The sequence below is a fragment of the Leguminivora glycinivorella genome, chromosome 16 (assembly GCF_023078275.1).
Source record: "Leguminivora glycinivorella isolate SPB_JAAS2020 chromosome 16, LegGlyc_1.1, whole genome shotgun sequence".
In the NCBI taxonomy this organism is placed as follows: domain Eukaryota; kingdom Metazoa; phylum Arthropoda; class Insecta; order Lepidoptera; family Tortricidae; genus Leguminivora; species Leguminivora glycinivorella.
The window spans coordinates 4,935,182-4,955,992 of record NC_062986.1 but is presented as its reverse complement, the minus strand read 5'-3'; the positions used below and the strand labels follow the sequence as shown (position 1 = coordinate 4,955,992).

Here is a 20,811-nt window from a genome sequence, read left to right as displayed (position 1 = left end):
ATAAAAATAATAACAATCTGTGTTGAAAAAATCATTGCTCTATCTTCAAAAACCAGGGAGGAAATAGTCGAGAGCGTTTGTATGGAGAATTGACCCCTACCGTATCGTCTTAAAATTAGTATTCTTTTAATCACTCTCACTCCCATCATATACTGATCTTGTCTGGTCAACTGACCTTGGCAGTAAAAAAAGGCGGTAAATTTGAAAAATATAGTGCTCACCGGCGCGGCGAATTGTCTTCATAAAACGCGTTCCTTCTAAACCTTGACGTTGGCGGAATCATCGACGAGCCTTAACACTTAAAAATGTATTGAAAATGTAAGGGCGGTATACATTCCCATAGAAAATTTTCTCGCCATATTTTAGCGCCAAGATTTGGTTGACCCTCTGTACTAGCTGCTTAAGTGATACCTAAAATTGGAAGCATAATAGCCGGGTGCTTTCATGCCAAATACTACTTCAGGTATAGACCAACATTCGTATTGCTAAGTCTGCGTAAAGTTAGATCGGCTGAAGTAAATAGATTTTTGATGATTGTGGTTACAGTTGTATTCAGCCATTTCAGCCATTAAGTAACCTTTATTCTTGTGACACTTTTTAATGGCAGAAACATATAGTTCATTGGAAAAAATTCAATAAAAGCATAAACGCCACACATAAAGTCAATTTCTAGTTGTTTCATATGTTACCAGTGTTTGTTCATGTCGCAAAATAAAATGTTTGTTACACGGTGCCGGTGCCAGACTGCTGGGTAAATTTTGCGATTTCCAGTTTTCTACTCCTCTGTTATGATTAAAGTGTTAATAATATTCCTTTTACTTCAAATCCGGGCATCTTATTATGCATGCAGTGACATGCATGACAATGACACCTATATACCTACGACATATAATTACGACATAACGCCATATAGCAAACCATGTGCCCGTCAGCCCCGTTACACGAAACGAAAATAGCCACAAATCTGCGCCAACGCAAGAATCCGGTCGGACTTCCGAAGACGTCGCGAAAGCCTTCGGGGGCGCTCGGCCGCACGAAAGGGACGGCCGAGTTAGAGCGGGAGGGGAGAACTTGTTGCAAAAGCCGGCCGCATTCCAACCGGCAGCCCAGTGACCTAAAGCTTAGGTACTTCGGACCTGAGCCTACCATGATTTTTGACGTTTTAGTATATTTGACGACCGGCCTGTCCTAGCGCGTAGGTAGTGACCCTGCCATACCTGCTTAGCCGCGGTCCCGGGTTCGAATCCCGAATATCCCGATAATGGCATCTATTATTGTGACGAGCACTGATATGTATTTGTTCCTGAGTCATGCATGTTTTCTGTGTATAAGTATTTGTATAATATGTATATCGTTGTCTGAGTACCCACAACACAACCCTTCTTGAGCTTACCGTGGGACTCGTCAATCTGTATAAGAAAATCCTATGATATTTATTATACATATTATTTATTTATAATTTAGAATACGTTACCAGGTAGCGTAAGAAAATGAATGACATTTTTGACTCTAATACTTAAGTAACCGGAGGCGCTGTCCACTGTCTCCATACAATGAATCTCATTTTCTTAAATTTACGCTATTGATTAAGGTATTCAGCGTCAAGAATTCATGGTAGGGGCGCTGGGACGCTGACGAAACGTATTCGTGTAACGGGATTGCCGATTGGTTTTATATGGGAGGGCCCTTTTAGCATAATAACTTGTGAATATGTGATTTAACGATGAATTCGAATGTTTCTGGTGGAATTTTGATGATGATGATGATTTACCGCAACTTACTTGTTCTCACTCCACACTGGTAATCTGGAAATTTCTTTATCATTTACGACGATTTAGAAGACAAATTGACAAACCAAAAATAAGTTGTACCAAGCTGAAGAATGCTATGAAAAAGGACTTGACTGAACCATCCACGCAGCGCCGGCCCGTGCCGCCGATCAGGGTAGAGCGAGTTTGAGTTACGGCGCCTTTGACAAGAATTTTCACTACGCAGGAAAAAGGCGCGAGCGTAGCGAGCGCGAAATTTTTTTCATACTAAGTAATGCCGTAAATTTTTTTCATACTAAGTAATCATCATACAGAGTACGAAAGGGACAAAGGGTTGAACTTTCTCAGTCGAACCCTAGTATAGTTACGTGGGGCTGAACGTGGATATCATGTACCTACATAAAATAACAAACAAAATGGAGTACTATAGAGGCCAAGTCAGGAAAGCAGACTCAAAATGAAAACGCGACCGAAGAATTTTTCCTAAGTAACTAAAAGAGAACTGATATAAGTAGTGAGCGCGAGCGAAGCGAGCGCGATTTTTTTTCCTATTGACGCAATTTATTAAGACTCAACCCGCTAGCGGGGAATCTGCGAACTTTGAAGCTTTGATCTCCTGCAGAGCTGCGTCTTTGGCATATTTTGGGGTATTTTGACTTCACAGGGCGCCTATGTTTCCGACTTTTAGGCCTAGTATTTTTTTATAATACTAATACTATTATTTTTGTAATACTAAGAGTTAATTAAGAGATTAACTGCGGACTCTATCGTCACCGTCGGGATGCCCATTTCGGTATTTTGCCACTAAGTGCCCTTTGGGATCTTAGTGCTTTGAAGTTCGCTCATCTTCTCCTGTGACACACAAAGTTGCGTCTCTCTGAGACGTTTCGCGCCTTTGGCTTTATGAGGAACTCCGCTTTGGACTAACGGATAGACTCATATGTTTGCATTTGGATCGCGACGTAACTTTGTCGTTCGGCCGCACAACAATGTGGTTCGTCAAGGGAGAATCCTCCAATTACGGCGCACTAGCAACAGCACCCTGAGTGTTGGTATATGTTGGCAATGTGGTGCAACTTTCCACTTAATCTGAATTACAAATCTAGATTTTCAATAGCTGGATTCATTCCCGACTCTTCTCGCTATTTTGTGATATATGCGCGCCCACGCAACGTATAATTTTTTTGTATGGATTTTTCCACATTCTCGATTTTGGCGCCCCCTTACCATGTGGCGCCTAGAGCGGCCGCTCCACTCGCTCTACCCTTAATCCGGCCCTGCATCCACGATTGCCATTTTGCTCCTAAATCTCCTAATAGATCATCAAAGTTGTCAAAATATCACATTTCAATTTGAGCTATTTAGTTACACGATTGACGGATAACAAGGGAGGCCTTTGGCCACAAAAAAACTAAATAGTTAGGTATATTTATTTATTAACTGATTGGAAAGCGCTGGTGGCCTAGCGGTAAGAGCGTGCGACTTTCGATCCGGAGGTCGCGGGTTCAAATCCCGGCTCGTACCAATGAGTTTTTCGGAACTGATGTGCGAAATGTCATTTGATATTTGCCAGTCGCTTTTCGGTGAAGGAAAACATCGTGAGGAAACCGGACTAATTCCAATAAGGCCTAGTTACCCTTCGGGTTGGAAGGTCAGATGGCCGTCGCTTTCGTAAAACTAGTGCCTACGCCAAATCTTGGGATTAGTTGTCAAAGCGCACCCCAGGCTTCATGAGCCGTGACAAATGCCGGAATAACGCAAGGAGGACGATTTATTTATTAACAAGTAAAAACCAAGGCACTGTAAAACTAAAGAAATAAATACAAGATTAAGAAAAAAATAGTACAAAGTTTATAACTTCCATGAAGAGATTGAAGTATCCTCGTAAATTTTCTAATATTAGCCTTAAGTCTCTTTGTTTTGACGTATTCAACGTCACACCAGTAACTATTAGGTTTTCGCGAATTTCCTGTACGTGTGCACGTCAATACAAAGCTTGTTTCTATGAAAGCAACTAATTGTTTGCTTACAAAGTCGTCTACAAAGCTCAGTGTAGTAAAAGGCACTATGAAACTTTGTGAGCAAATTGTGATTCGTGGCCGTTTCCATGAAATCCTTTAGTGTTTACGAATTCTTGTTAGACAAAATAATGTTTAAGTAGGTACTTAGGTACTTATTTATTACTCTCAGAGCAACATTGTTGTTTTCTAGTCTGCAAAGCTAGGAAATTCTACTGTTCCAAATTTTATTTATTTATTTATTTACTTAAATCAAAGAAAATTTTACAACATTACAGCTTATACTTATTTAATTATGCCTTCTGAAAGTTGGGATACCATAATAAATATTATGGTACACCCACTTATGCAAAATACAACCTTCATTTCAAGGTTCGAAAGATGATAAGAAATTATGTAGGTCCGCCTATGGACCCCTGCAACACCAAAGAATTAGCAATTTTTGTCAGATACGGTTTGACGATTAAAACTAGTGCCTACGCCAAATCTTGGGATTAGTTGTCAAAGCGGACCCCAGGCTCCCATGAGCCGTGGAAAATGCCGGGATAACGCAAGGAGGATGATGACGGTTTGACGATTGAAAGGCCGTAGTAACACCGGTCTAAACATTTATACTCGTAACATAACATATCATACTAAGAAGAACTGCAAAATTTTACATTATTAATATATTGCAAAATTACTTGAAATCTACTTAATCGTCATCATCATATGACATTCCTCAAAAAATGCTGATGTCTGGAATGTGGACCAAGTCACGTAGCGACGAAACCGCGTGTGTTGCTCTTGCGCAAGCCACGCGCATGCGTGCGCTTATGTAACGCAGACTGGGTGCTTTACAGTTTACACCTTCCTGTTATTAACGTACTTAGATATAGTCGTGACAAGGCTGCCATAAGGACTGTCATGATAGATCAGGCAGGCAAGCACGGTCGCGTGATAAACAATATGACGTCAGGCATTTTCGCACTATTTGTAAGTGCGATAGGGACGCACCGATGCGATAAGGTTTATCCAACTAGTGTGCTTACGCCCGCAGGTTTATAACGGTGTTATGTAACGCCGTGGACTGGGTGCTTTACAGTTTACACCTTCCTGTGTGCCTCACGAAACGCTCAGGATAATATCTCTTTCGTAGCTATTATCTATCTCTATCGCTCTTGCGTATTGGCGTTGCAGAGCCAGACTACATTTCTGTGGCGTTTCGGTGGCGTTTCGCGTCGCAGAAATGCCTAGATAAAGTAGTAAATACACAGATAAAGTAGATAGGGCTGCCATAAAGACTTGTCTTGATGGACAGGATCGGTCATTGACGGATCGCAGAAAGACTGTGAGCTTTTAGAAACACAAACCTCGACGTTGGCGGAATCAGCGAGGAGCCATGACATGACACTAATAAATTGTTTGAAAATGTATGGGCGAAGGTTTAAACCAATTAATTCCTAAAGAATTTCCCGCCATTTTCAAGTCCGTGACTAAGATTTGGATGACCGTCTATTCGGTCTATTGTATAATGTATATTATGCTTTCACAAATACTCTCCAAATGTCAGGTATTTTAAGTAATATCCGGACTTCACACAGGATAAGTTTTGACATGGCAGCCCTAGTCGTGAAGCATGTGTTGCCATTTTCTTAATTATTATTAGTATATTTAATGACTGGCGATGACTATAATCTTAATAACCTTCACTTCCTTTACCGTAAATTATTAATGTCTATATTTAACTATTAATCATTAAGTAGGTACGGTCAACCAATTTGAATCCTAGGCCACTCTAGAACCCTGTCTTATTTAAACCATGTTCTATTTGCCATAAGAAGTCACATTGACGTTTACTGTGCAAAGGTTCTACAGTGGCCTAGGATTCAAATTGATTGACTGTACCTGAAAAGCATAGTTTACGGCACGGTACTTCATGAAAACCTCGTCTCCATAATTTATCTCCAGTTACTTTATTTGATTAACCATACACAGACATGAGCCAAGGATAAGCACATATTTCAGCTACAATCTCGTCTCGCACATATTTGGCAAACACTTTTTTTTTATTCGCACATTGCAGCTCACCTCTCCCCTCCATCTAAAAAAGTCATAAGTGACATACATTGACTAGTAACATGAGCTGTTTTTACATGTTGAATTGCGAGTCGCAAGCGTTGCCGCAAGAGTCGTTAAGGCCCTATTGGGATCATTTGAGCACAAAAATGCGCAAACTGCCATAAGCGTTATTATAAGTTTGGACTGCTTGCGATATTTGCTGGTGCGCGAATTTCAGGTTTAAACTGCAACTGTTTCGTGTTTAGGTAGACTTATTTTGAAGTTTTGTCAAACTTAACCAAACCATGAAAGGCTGTTTTTAACCCTCATTTGTCAAGGATCACTACCATAGTAGATATCGTTGTATATGTTTCCTCAAGAAATAAGGACAAGGGAGGAAACCCTTGTCTTTATTTCTTAAATATGTGTGTCGTAAGCTGAATCACATGTGACATACCTGCACATGTGACATAAGCTATGCACGGCGCGTCCATTGGCTATCATTTACCAAAGGGCCGTATGATTCGCCATATATGGAACAGGAAAGAATGTTGTTGTTGGATTTTTTTTTATTAGACCAGGTACACATTCATTTTTACTGTGGTCTCCTAGTTAGCAATTAATAATTAACAATTTATTACCTTAATAACACGTACCTACAGTAAATAAACAAGCCTAGGTTCTGAGTTTAGGATATCCTGTGTTACGGAACCCCGCGGTATACTAAATGAGTATGAGTAAATAAACCACTTAGCTAATGAGCACCCACTGCTGAAATCACGCTACTTAGTACTTACTACTCATTAAAATAAGCAGGATAATGAGGTTGTCACATCAAAAAATAGGGGAAAAAATGTGTTGGGCACATATGGGTTAAATTATGGCAGTATGTTGCTCAGAATTCTGAAAACACACATTGAACAAACTCGTCCCACAGTTCTTTCGCAACCAAACAGTTTCTTAATAGAACCTACTTTACTCGTAAACCGGCATGCGGATAGTTTACCCAGTGAAATAGTAAGTTATGGGTATCGATGGGGTCATTGGCACAATTCCTCGGACTAGCTCGGTGGAATGTCGGCCCAGTGATGGTGACTTTACGGTTTTAATTGAAATGTGGCCTAAAGGCTGAGGATGGCCGGTGAAGACCATATTTTAGAAGTTTTCTTCTAGTGTGAATTTTACAGTTTTGTTGTTTATTGATATTATCTGATTCGCGAAACATTAATGGTCATCTTCCTTATTAATCTAACATGGTGAACTTTCGGAAAACTGGCGTTTATTATTATTATTCAATTATAGGCGAGCAGCTATTCAGCTGATGAGCCTATGTCACACAGTGTCTCATGATTTATAGTTAGCAAAGTCATGTCACTATCTTATTATTTAAAAGCCACTTGTCTAGTCTGTTTTTAAACACATTCACTGAGGGAGCAGTAACAACACTATCTGGTAAACTGTTCCAAGCCGCTACAACACGATTGGATAGGGAATGATATGCAGCTTTAGTAGTAGTAGGAGTGCGAATCAGTTTTAGGCTGTGACCTCGTTTAGTTAATGAATTTGGTATATTTAGGTTACCTAATGACTTTTTTTTATACTATCTACTTCTTTCATGTTTTGCTAGTCGATAGGTACGTTTGGATGCTTTCGATTTCCGAAGGGTAAACTGCCCAGATATGCCCAGATCTTACGAAGTTAAGTCAAGCCAAGATAAATTGACAAAAAATGGATATTTAGCCCTTCCTCTGCAATGGTTAGGTATGCGTCATAATTTCATCGAAGTTTTACGTTATTTTGGAGCGACTCATCGCTGTAACATGAATGTAACATAATCTTTTAAGACAAAACCATATATCTAATCAATTATGATAATTAAAACCAGCCTGTTATTTCCAGCTCCAGTCTGCCTTGAACGTTGCTAATAATATGTTAATGCATTAATCTAATCAGTCGTATAAGTTAATGAGATGAAAATGTTCGTATAGAGAATATTGCAGTGCTTAGATTGCTATGCAAAATACTTGTCTCACTTGTATTCCTTGCAGGTGGGATGTGAAATGATCAATAAAGTTGTCAATTAGGCGATTGTTTATGGGAGGTCGCTGGTCGCTATTCGAGAGGCGCTGTAGCTCATTAAAAAAGGCTGGATTATCACAAGTATACAATAAGATAAACTTTCATGAAACATATTCTAATAATTGCCATTCAAATGAATGCTTTTGAAAATCCACTTACTTACTTAGACATTATGCGTTCCGATAGTGCAGCTCTTGCAAAGCGTCTGGTGCCCAATGTGACCTTGTGTGACGGTGATCGCTTAACATCAGGTGATCCGTTTACTCGTTTGCCTCCTATATTAAAAGTTATTTAACCCTTAAATGCATGAATTTTTCTTTTAACGAGATATTAATATATGTAATAGACAATGGTTTTCTGACTCTTGGAAAAATAATAAAAAAAATATTTAATACCGATTTTAATACTAAATCAGTGTTAGAAGTTAAATAGGCTAAAACTTATTTATATAAATATATAATTATTGGTAAGTTTTATTTGTAAAGTTTTACTACTATTAGAAAGGTACACTATTTGTGAAACCCCCATGATAAAATGTTTAAACATAAACTAATTACTAACTCCAAAAAAATCTGCCTAAATCACATACTAAAAATCGCCATCATCCTGTTTTTTTACACTTTTCCGCCATTTCATCTTTATCCTTAAATAATAAATAGTAAATCATTATTTATTTAATTTATTTAATTATTTATTAAATAACAATAAATACTGAATAATAATTAAGCTATAAATGTGATTTTGGATAGCTACATATTGAGTCATAGGCCATCAAATATATGATGCATATATACATCACCATGCATTTAAGCGTTAATTCCTAGTTGCGCTTGGGCTTGGACATTATGCGGCGGTAAACAGATAGAATGAGAGCTGCACTCGCTAGCTGCACTGATAGCTTGCATTTACTGCTAATTACTGTCCGCCAACGTATCGCTTCAATTCGCTTGGCTACTCGGCCCGTTAGCGTTCGCGACGCCAATTCTGCAAAATAGATGAGAAGTAAACTCAAAAACTGAAAAGTTTTGCGCGCAATACACTAACCATAACCAAATAGCGACAAGCAAAGCAACAGGGGTAACATCGATTTATCAATCGACTTCAATCCAGCAGGGTTAGCACATGATTGCCGCGAGAGTATGTCGCCGTGAGATAGGCTACCCGTCCTTATGTCATTAATACAGTTAGAAGAAGACGTGTCATCTATCTCGCGGCGACATACTCTCGCGGCAATCATGTGCTAGGCCTACAGTAAAGAAGGTTCTGAATGATTATGGCTATTTTGTGAATGTTTATCGATCGTTCCCCGACCCGTGGTCTTATTTGTGTGTAGCTTATTTCCTTCTTGAGTCGCCACACCACAGTGACATTAAAACTTGACACTGATGTTTCTATGCTGCCTAATTCTAGGTTGATAAGTAGGTGCCTAACATTATTACTCATTGTCAATATTTCTTTGTTGTAACTGAACAGGCAGGCTGTCTGGTGACAGTTGTCACTGTGATTAAATAGGCCACTGGCATCACACACGAAAAAACTACGAGCGCCAAATGTCCGTATAAGATCATAGATTGTAACGAAGACCAATCAGTGACAATGAATCTTTGTCATATCAAAACAAAATGGAAACTATATCACATTGTTCTTAGAGAATAGGCTTCGTGTCGTGAAAACTATGTGGAAACGGTCTAGTTAGAACATATTCCCTGCGGCTAGCACAACCATCGAGGTATATCACACGATAAAAACATATTTTTTTCTATTAGGTTCTATGTAACTTACAATGTTAACTTGTATAGGTTAAATCTTGCAACAAGAAATTAATCAACTCGATTGTGCTGAAATTAAGCACGTTTTTCTATGGAAGAACTGGAAGCAATGTTTTGGTACTATTAACAAAGTTTGAATAGGTAAGTACAGCAAGATTCATAAATATGTAGAGGTAGGTGATCATATCTATCAGAATCGAACCGCATTTTGTGTATGAGAAATCGCTCGTTTCGTTGGTAAGAAAATGCGTACGCATGATTTCAGCTTTCCGATGCGTAAGCGTCTTCATACTAGCGCCATTTTTTTCAAAGTTGTCCACCCCACTTTTTAGTTAACGAGCGCATTTTCATCCATACTAACATTATAAATGGGAAAGTGTGTGTGTCTGTTTGTTCTCTTTCACGGCAAAACGGAGCGACGAATCGACGTGATTTTTTAGGTGGAGATAGTTGAAGGGATGGAGAGTGGCATAGGCTACTTTTTATCTCTTTCTAACAAGAGCGAAGCCGCGGGCAAAAGCTAGTACAGTATAAAATGCGGCTCGATGCTGATAGATGTGACTTCACCCGTACACTGCAAATAACTTGCCATGTCGGCAGCGATATCATCAACACTGTATTAAAATAACATTTGGCATTCATTAAATCCGAAATAAATTACACATATGAAAGAAAAAGTGACCAAGGCCTCCAGTGCCTGAGGCTGGAATCGAACCAGCGTACCCTGCAATCGCGGCAGATGCCTATTTGCGCTCGGCCACACAGGTCACAGCTGCTGAGGTCGAAATAATCTCTCATATGAGTAATCTATACAAGGACTCGTAGCGCCCTCTGACCATCCCTACGGTAGAACCCTCATCCCAGGTCTTTTTCTTTCATATGTGTAATTTATTTCGGTTTTAATTTATATATATGTTATGGACCAAGTGATTAATAAGGGCATTATGTATAATGCCCGGGCATTATGTATAATGCCCGGGCATTATGAATAATGCCTAGCTATATTAGGCAAAGTGATTAATCATTGTTTAGACGCCATTTTTTATCACATTGCCCGGTCATTATGATAATGCTACGTAATCGTTGGGCAATTTGATAATAAGTTTAACAGGTTTTTCTGAACGCCATTTTTGGTGTGACTACTTTAAGATAGCACAAGTTGAAATATTTTCAATAGAATATAATTTGACTTGTGTTAATTAGATTTGGCATTCGTAGTGACGCGATAGGCTTGATTACCAATTCTGTAGTAGTAGTAGTAGTAATATGTGACTTTGTTCGCAGTATCCCCAACGCGCGCGACGAACGGCGGCAGCGTACACGCGTCGCCGGCGCGTGAGTTGCGCGACACCCCCGACTACCAATACGGTCGGTTTGACGCCAGCGCACTGCACATCGCGCATGCGCTCAAACAGACGGAGCTGCAAAAGGCGTACCATCGCCCGAAGGAGAAACCCATTGACTGCTATTTGGTAAGTTATTAAAATTATTGATTTCATAGAAATAATGCCATTGCTGTTGGCTATTGACATTGTTATAACGAAAGAAGAGGTTTTATTATGAGTCCGGTAGAAGTTTGGCTAGGTTTTGAGTCAAACTTTGCCTTTGCAGATTGACTGCCAATATATATGCTATAAACCCTATAAAAGACAAAATTCACTAGAATTTGGTAAAACACGTTGTTAAAGTGATTTAGGAGATAGTACCTACTTACGCCATTATTACCGAAAGCTCGGATGGACAATGAAATGCTACGCCAATCTTTTCAGCAGCAAGTGGATATTGATTTATAATGTTTGGAGCGGATATTGTGAGGATTTAGACTGTTCAATCAAATGTTTTTACTAGTCACCCAAGAAACTTGTATTATTGCTACAATTTTCCACTCCTCATCGTCTGAGTCTGCAACGTTACGTTGCTGCAAAGTGCGCAGCGATGCCATTTTCTTTATAATATGAATTTTCTGAGATGGTTTTTGCCGTAATCTGTTAAACAAAAGCCTTTGTTTCTGTTATTCACGGCGGCTAGCTCCCGTTTAAACGGCACGCGCTAAAGTCTCAGTGTAGTTAAAAAGCAACTATCATGATAGCTATAAGGTTGAAATTTATGAAACAGTTCGCAGTATTCAGGTAACTTTTTCGAAGATGACAAAACGTGTTATCTCCGAAATGGCTTTTTATGGATTTGAACCTTATTAATATCATGATAGTTGCTTTTTAACTACACTGAGACTTAGTGCGTGCCGTTTAAACGGGAGCTAGCCGCCGTGAATAATAGAAACAAAGGCTTTTGTTTAACAGATTACGGCAAAAGCCAAAAAATCATCTCAGAAAATTCATACTATACCGCTCACTAAACGCCGTCGCTCTAAAGACACTAATGTGAAGTGGCCCTTAGTTATTCGAAACTACAATCAAACATTGCAGTGCCTTCGCAATTCAAGAAAACATATGACATGTAGTTAATTTCACAAAATAACACATTAAGTAACAACTAAGTGAGGACAGTAGCTTATTATGACAACACAAAACAAACTAACAACACAAAAAAATACTGCTTTCTACCGCATTACCAACATGACGGTAATGATAACTACCAGTGGCGGCGGTACCCAATAGTTATCGCGTCACTTCGTCTACGATCATTTCATTGCAAACCAAACTCTTTCGCAAACATTAGCTAATGACTTGTTGAGACTTTTTCGGTCCACTAGTTTGTGTAATTTGTGTAATTATAGTTATACTAGTTTGTGTAATAAAATTATAGTTATTATAAAAGATTATGCCCACGCCACAATGACATTCATAACATCTGTAGTGGTGGCGCGACAGAGATAGACTGCATTTCGATTTTGCGATCCAGTTGTTTTCGAGAGGGAATCCCACCACAAATGAACAAGATTAAATGTTTAAATATACATTTAAAGCTATAAATCCGCAAAAAAATGACATAATACTTACAGGTAGCCAAATTTGCAGCGTAATCTTCGTCATCTAACAAAAAGCCGCTCCAGATATCCTCAAGTCACTCCTGGCTCCTCCTACTCTTCCTTGCGTTATCCCGGCATTTGCCACGGCTCATGGGAGCCTGGGGTCCGCTTTGACAACTAATCCCAAGATTTGGCGTAGACACCAGTTTTACGAAAGCGACTGCCATCTGACCTTCCAACCCGAAGGGTAACTAGGCCTTATTGGAATTAGTCCGGTTTCCTCACGATGTTATCCTTCACCGAAAAGCGACTGGCAAATATCAAATTATATTTCGCACATATGTTCCGAAAAACTCATTGGTACGAACCGGGGTTCGAACGCGCGACCTCCGGATCGAAAGTCGCACGCTTTTACCACTGGGCTACCAGCGCTTCAAGTCGCTCCTAGCTCCTAAAGTTCCATATTTTAAAACAAATTTTCCTTACCAAGTGCAAATCCTTTTTACACTTTGAAATTTTATTGCGCGCGCACAAAGCATTTCTCAGGCCAAGGGTCTCAGCGTGTAAAAATAAAACCCTTTAAAAAGTGGCCAGTGAATGGGCCTTTCTTCTGCGAGATAAGGACGCACGCCATAATGAAGGCGTGTATCGACGGATCCTCATCGCATTCCTGGCTCTTGGACTAGAACCGATCGCGTGCGCAAATGGAATGCCGGCGCCGGCGCAAGGTTTAAGAAGACGCGGAATTGTCCTATTGTTCTTTACCAAACCTGTGACCAAACTATTGATTTTAGGTAGCGTCGTACAAATTTTCATTGCTGCGAAATACGTCTAGTGCGAGGTGACTGTAACGTTGTGTTATTATTATGTTATATCGAATACGTTTTGGTTGACCTTCACCTGGACAATTACTTAAAATCGACTTCCTTATTTCAAGATATAACTCTAAAATAGCCTCCAGGATTCTATCATTAGGTATATTGCTCAATAATCCATCAGTCCCAGTTCATCTTTGCCGATTTTTGTGACATTTTTTTCCAAAGATGACAGAGGCCACCCACCTAAGCATCCAAACTGCCAATTTTGGACCCCTCATCCTAAAAAGGAGCAAAAACATTATTGATAGCGCTTCGAGATCCTAGAACCTTCAAGGCCAACTCAATCGCTGGTCACCAATCGTTCATAGTTTAGGAAATGCGGTGTCGCTCAAGCTTATGACTTAAAACTCTCCTGCGCACATTTTTCGCAAATCTCGAGTCTTCATCGCGAGAAATCTGCCGTGCGAGATAAAAAGATAATCCGCAAACAAATGCAACCGGCCGACGGCGTATTAGAAATTATAAATATTTACGAATACGAGCAATCATAAGATTTAATTACTCGTTGAAGAGGTGCTGTAACAGTTAAACGGTGTAATTAATATACTATGGCGTATCATATGTTGTAAGTGTAGATTTTTAAGAAAAGGTAAAATAAACCCCTGTGTGGTGACAGGTTAAGAATTTCACCACCCCCTTTCTTTCCGTAGGTGTCGTAGAAGGCGACTATGGGATATGGGTTAAATTGTGGCGTAGGCGAGAGGCTGGCAACCTGTCATAGTCAGGGACCAAACGACCTCTTTTACAAAAAGTCGTCGACATCTCCTCTAAATACCTAAAACAGGTATGGATGTGTTCCTCGTTATCTCCAGATTACGAATTGACCTGTTTTAGTTTAAGGAGGGGGGGACGGGTTGAGAAAAAGGGGGGAGAAAGATGGCGGCCGACCATCATAGATATTTATTCACATCTCGAGTCCTATGGCACCAATCTGTTCGTGCAAGGTGTCGTTTGAAAGCTTATTAAACCTACTTTAATTGTTTATAAATAACTATACTTATAAAAGTAACCGTTTACGAAATATTTGAAAATATGTGTTTTTTTATCGCGCATGAATTGCACAAGTACTAGAAAAAATGCGTCTAACTCAATAAACAATAACTTTACCGCAATTGATGTTATTATAAAATTTTCGCGTCTATTCATGCTCTTTCTAAAAATATAAGTTTCATTGGTATATGATAATATATAACCATGTAATTACAAATTTGGTTTAGCAGAAGTCACTCTGCCCGGTCGCAGAAATGGGCGCTGACCGTAGTAAATTATTCGATATTTTTGAGGTCCTATTTTACGGATCCATATGCGAGAGGTATCGTTTCAAAGCTAATTAAACCTACTATATTTTTTTATAAATAACTATAATCATAAAGGTAGCTGTTTAGAAAATATTTGAAAATATGTGTTTTATAGACCATGAGTCGCACAAGTACCTACTGGTAAAAAATGCTTCTTAATCAATAAACAACAACTTTTCCGGAATTGATGTTAGTATAAGATTTACGCGGAATTTCGTGCGCTTTCTAATAACATAAGTTTTATTGGTGTATAATATTATATAACCAAGTAATTACAAATATGGTTAAGTAGGGGCCACAGCGCCCGGCCACGTATGGATGCTGACCGTCGCCAAATTTTCTATATTTTTCGGATCCTATTTCATTTTACAGGAATCTTTTGAAAGCATATTATGCGTACTATCATTAGATTCATTAGTTCTCAATAATTTTATTTGTAACTGTAGTAGCTAACAAAATATTTGAAAATATGCATTGGAACCGATGTGAGTAAAACATGCCTCTAGCTCAATGAATTATATTTATTCCGCAATTGATATAATAACAAAATAAACGGCGAAATGTATTCAAATAATAAGTTTTGTCAGTATTGCATGAACAATTAATGTTAATTTATCCATCATACTCACTGCGCACCGTCATATACATGGATGACCATTTTCGTTGCCGTTTTCATAATTTTTAAGATTGTATCTTGGTGCATGATCAATAAACAATAACTTTACCGCAAATAATGTTATGATAAGATTTACAGGACATTTCATATGCTTTCTAAAAATATAAGTTTTATTGATGTATGATATTATACAACCAAGTAATTACGAATTTGGTTTAGCAGGTGTCACTGCACCCCCGTGACGTAAATAGGTGCTAACCGTCGCCTAATTTTATGTATCTATTTCTCAGATCCTATTTTAGCGATCAATTTGTGAGAGGTATCATTTGAAAGCATATTATGCGTACTATCGTTACTTTTTAATAATTTTAGTCGTAATTGTAGAAGTTTACAAAATATTTGACAATATGTGTATTTTTACTGTATATGAATAGCATTCGCACTGATACGAGTGAAACATGCTTCTATCTCAATAAATTATATTTTTAATGTTAATTTGTCCACCATACCCACTGCGCACGGTCAATCGTCATATAAACGGATGTCCACCGCCGTTGCCTTAATTTTTTCATCATTTTACAGATTTTATTTTACTGATCAATTAAGTATATAAGTAAATTCGATACGTGATAGATTATATTTATTATGAATATACGACTAGTGAAATAAAATCTGAAAAAATCATGAAAAAAGGCAACGACCGTGGACATCCATTTATATGATGGTGCACAGTAGGTGAGCTGAACAAATTCAAATTAATTGTTTATGCAATACAAACCAAACTTATTTTTTGTGTAAGTCATACATTTTCCGTTTATTTTGTTATTATTTCAATTGCGGAAAACTATAATTTATTGAGCTAGAAGCGTGTCTTATCAATGCCAATGCTATTCATGCACAATAAAATACACATATTACTAATCAAATATTTTATAAACTTCTACAGTTTCGACTTGAAATATTAGAAATAAAGATAGTACACATAATATGCTTTCAAATGATACCTCTCACGAATGTATCAGTAAAATAGGATCTGAGTAACGTAGAAAATTTGGCGACGGTCAGTCAGCACCCAATATCGTGACAGGGCGCAGTGACCCCTACTAAACCAAATTCGTAATTACTTGGTCATATATTATCATACACCAATAAAACTTATATTTTTAGAAAGCGCGTGAAATTTCGCGTAAATTTTATAATAACATTAATTGCGGTAAAGTTATGGTTTATGAAGTTAGAAGCATTTTTTATCTGTATATGTGCAACTCGTGCTCGAAAAAAAACTCATGTTTTCAAATATTTTGTAAACAGCTACCTTTATAACTATAGTTATTCAAAAATAATTATAGTAGGTTTAATTTGCTTTCAAATGATACCTCTTACATATGGATCCGTAAAATAAGAACTTAAAAATATTGAATACTTTACTACGGTCAGCGCTCATTTTTATGCGACCGGCGGAGTGACCACTACGAAACAAAATTCGTAATTTAATGGTTATATTATCACTTACCAATAAAACTTATATTTTTAGGAAGCTCATGAATAGTCGCGTAAATTTTATAATAACATCAATTGCGGTAACGTTATTGTTTATTGACTTAGAAGCATTTTTTACCAGTACTTGTGCGATTCATGCTCGATAAAAAACACATATTTTCAAATATTATGTAAACAGCTACCTTTAATACAATAGTTATGTGTAAACAATTATAGTAGGTTTAATTATCTTTCAAACGATACCTCTCACATATGGATCCGTAAAATAAAACCTCAAAAATATTGAATACTTTACTACGGTCAGCGCCCGTTTATGCGACCTGGAGGATAACCCCTGCCAAACAAAATTCTTAATTACATGGTTATATATTATCATATACCAATGAAACTTATATTTTTAGAAAGAGCATGAATAGACGCAAAAATTTTATAATAACATCAATTGCGGTAAAGTTATTGTTTATTGAGTTAGACGCATTTTTTACTAGTACTTGTGCAATTCATGCGCAATAAAAAAACCCATATTTTCAAATATTTCCTAAATGGTTAATTTTATGAGCATAGTTATTTGAAAACAATTAAAGTACGTTTAATAAGCTTTCAAATGACACCTCGCACGAACAGATTGGTGCCATAGTATTCGAGATGTGAATAAATATCTATGATGGTCGGTCGCCATCGTTCCCCCCCTTTTTCTCGACCCGTCCCCCCCTCCTTAAACTAAAACAGGTCAATTCGTAATCTGGAGAGAACGAGGAACATATCCATACCTGTTTTAGGTATTTAGAAGAGATGTCGACGAAAATCGTGAAGGAGACGACTTGTGGCCAAATTGGCTCTAGACTATCACTGCAATGTCACAGTTTCGTTTTCTTTCAACCCCTTATTTGCCAAGAGTGGCACTGAAGCTTTAGTAGTTTCATGTGTTCTGCCTACCCCTTTATGGGATACAGGCGTGATTGTATGTTGTTGATTGTATGTAAAATAAACAAAATGCAAACAGAATATAAATAAGTATAACCTAGCCACAAAATTAAAATTTTGAAAAACCCCCGACTGCGACATAGTAGACCGATTTTCATGAAACATGGCTAAGAACCCTCCCGACTAACTCAGCTTTCAGACAAAAAAAAACTAAATCTAAATAGGTTCATCCGTTCGGGAGCTACGATGCCACAGACAGACACGCACACACACAGACAGACAGACAAACAGACAGACAGACAGACAGCCAGACAGACAAACAGATAGACAGACACGTCAAACTTATAACACCCCTTCGTTTTTGCGTCGGGGGTTAAAAATGCCGGTACTCGTAATGTGAATTTTGTAATATTTAGCGTGATTATACCTACAAAAGATATTAAGAAAATTGTCTACATTTTTGAAACAGCATAATTTTTAAACCTATTATCCTATCGCTAGAGTTTGTATAGAGCGACTCAATTTCATAGGTATTTATTTGGTTTAAGGTCCACCGCGACAATTTCGTCTGGAGGTTGAAATTGCTCCCCATTGTAAATTGCCCCGGTGTACCCTATATAATTTTCTAGGGAAGGAAATTATCAATCAATATAAATATTAATTAATACGGGAAATCTGTAGTAAATAAGCATACGTTTTTATATCGTTCAATGTTGATTTTATTGCTTCCTAATTCAAATCAGGCTTGGAATCTTCATCAAACACGCTATAATTGGACGGTGTTATGGAATAGCGAACTAAGCGCCAAAATCCGAAAAAAAAGTTATGAATGCAGTTCGGATATAAATGTGATAATCTATAGTATTGATTATTTCTTTGTTGAAAAATCATGCTTACAGCCTTATTTTAAGGGGTAGAATCAAGCGACACGTTAAAATTTGTATGGCCCTGTGTACTAAGTCGTTACGTAAAAACGAATTGAACGCCAAATTTACTTTTACAAATTATAATAAGCGTATATTCTAAATCGCAAAATCGAGTTAAACGCCATAAAGATGTTATTAATTCGTTTTGGTTTAAAGTTTTGATGATTTATAAACGCAATATCGATTTAACCGCCCTGTTGGTGTCGTTTAATTCGTTGTTACATATTTGAAATTGCAGGATATTTCGCTTGATGAGAACTAAGTATCAAGAGATTTTGTTATATCATAATATCTTATGTGTGTAATCCTGGCTAGTACTAATGAATTATTATTAGTTACAATGCCAATTTTGCCATATATGCTGATTTTTTTGACATTTATTAAAAAAAAGTTGATTGCAGAACAAAACTAAATTGTTAGACGGATTAGTCGTAATCATTGTGGAGGAAAACATTGTTGTTAATTTATTTACAATAGCACTATTTACTCAAATATATGCAATTTTATTTTATTCCAGTATTCACTTTACCTCTAACAATTTGCATTAAAGAATCAAGCGACAAAATATGTCTCATAGTACGCTACGGCGAAATAAATTAACCTCATCGCAGTATTAGTTCAATAAAGAATCAAGCGGAAAAACGTTACGTAGGTATGGTGTTATTTTTTTTATCAATTTAAATTATGAACACTTTTATAGGTTCAGTGTCAAAATTAACTTTTTTGCTTTATAAATGAACTTACAACAACTGATTCAAATTTCAAATCTTTCTAGCTCATTTTCTCGATTTCAACTAACTGTCGCTTGATCGCTTATTCCATAACACTGTCCAATTGCATTATGGTCACATTAACAAGTTAAACATATACCTAACACATATTGATATTAGAGTTGGTCTTTATTAAATTAGACATATAGACATAGACATAGACATAGAATGGTTTTATTTAATATCACAAATTTCACAATGTCACAATGTTAAAATTAAAATAATTAGGTCAAACATGGATATTAAAAAGGGGCGCGACTCAGCATAATGTTGCAGTATTTTTTTACTGCAACGCTGGTTTTCAGTCGGACCCTAAGTACTTCACTAAACCTAAACTAATTAACCTAAACTAGTTTTGTGTGTGTGTGTGTGTGTGTGTGTGTGTGTGTGTGTGTGTGTGTGTGTGTGTGTGTGTGTGTGTGTGTGTGTGTGTGTGTGTGTTTGTGTGGGCGCGCGTGTGAACCTATTGCGTATGATTGCGCGTATAAAAGCGCTATAATAGGGAACTGTAGTCAAAACAAAATATTTTATACCATGCACAAAATAAAGCATCAGATAATTATAAGAAAAACATGGACAGAAGTTATTTTTAAATCCAATTTCTATTTAATAAGTCACGTAGAAATATATAAAGTAACTGAGTTGACCGTGACGTCACCCAATTCGACATCATACAAACTCCATATTAGCAAGTTGTTCAAATTCGCCTTGACAGTTCTTACAAAGAAGCCGATTTCACTAAGAAGCAAGTAGCCTATATGTGTATACAAGTATACATTATACATATTCAACGTTTATAAACAAAAGGCAACTGTTGTATGCGTACAATATTAATATTAAGACGGCCGGTCTGGCTCAGTCGATAGTGACCCTGCCTGCTAAGCCGCGGTCCTGGGTTCGAATCCCGGTAAGGGCATTTATTTGTGTGATGAGCACAGATATTTGTTCCTGAGTCATGGGTGTTTTCTATGTATGTATGTATTTATCTATGTATGTATTTATCTATTTAAGTATGTATATCGTCGCTTAGCACCCATAGTACAAGCTTTGCTTAGTTTGGGGCTAAGTTGATTTGTGTAGGGTGTCCCCAATATTTATTTATTTATTTTATTTATTTATTTAATTATGCTATATACTTTGGCTGGGCTATTATCAGAGATAGGAAGGTATTACTCTAATGCCAAGAGGTAGGTTAATTTGAATTTGAAAAAGGTGTCTTTTTAGTCTAATTTTAAAAGTATTAAGATGGTTCAAAGTCTGTAATGGAGGAGGAATATTATTCCAGCACTTAGATG

At 37.5% G+C, this 20,811-nt stretch overlaps 1 protein-coding gene across 1 annotated transcript in view; it reads left to right on the top strand.

Moving 5' to 3' along the window:
- The window catches only part of LOC125234807 (hillarin), a 172,139-nt gene that overhangs the window by 62,153 nt on the left and 89,175 nt on the right, over nucleotides 1-20,811 (top strand). The window contains exon 4 of the mRNA XM_048141214.1: nucleotides 10,960-11,147. Coding sequence (XP_047997171.1) covers nucleotides 10,960-11,147 — 188 coding nt within the window. The remainder of the gene's footprint in view (nucleotides 1-10,959; nucleotides 11,148-20,811) is intronic.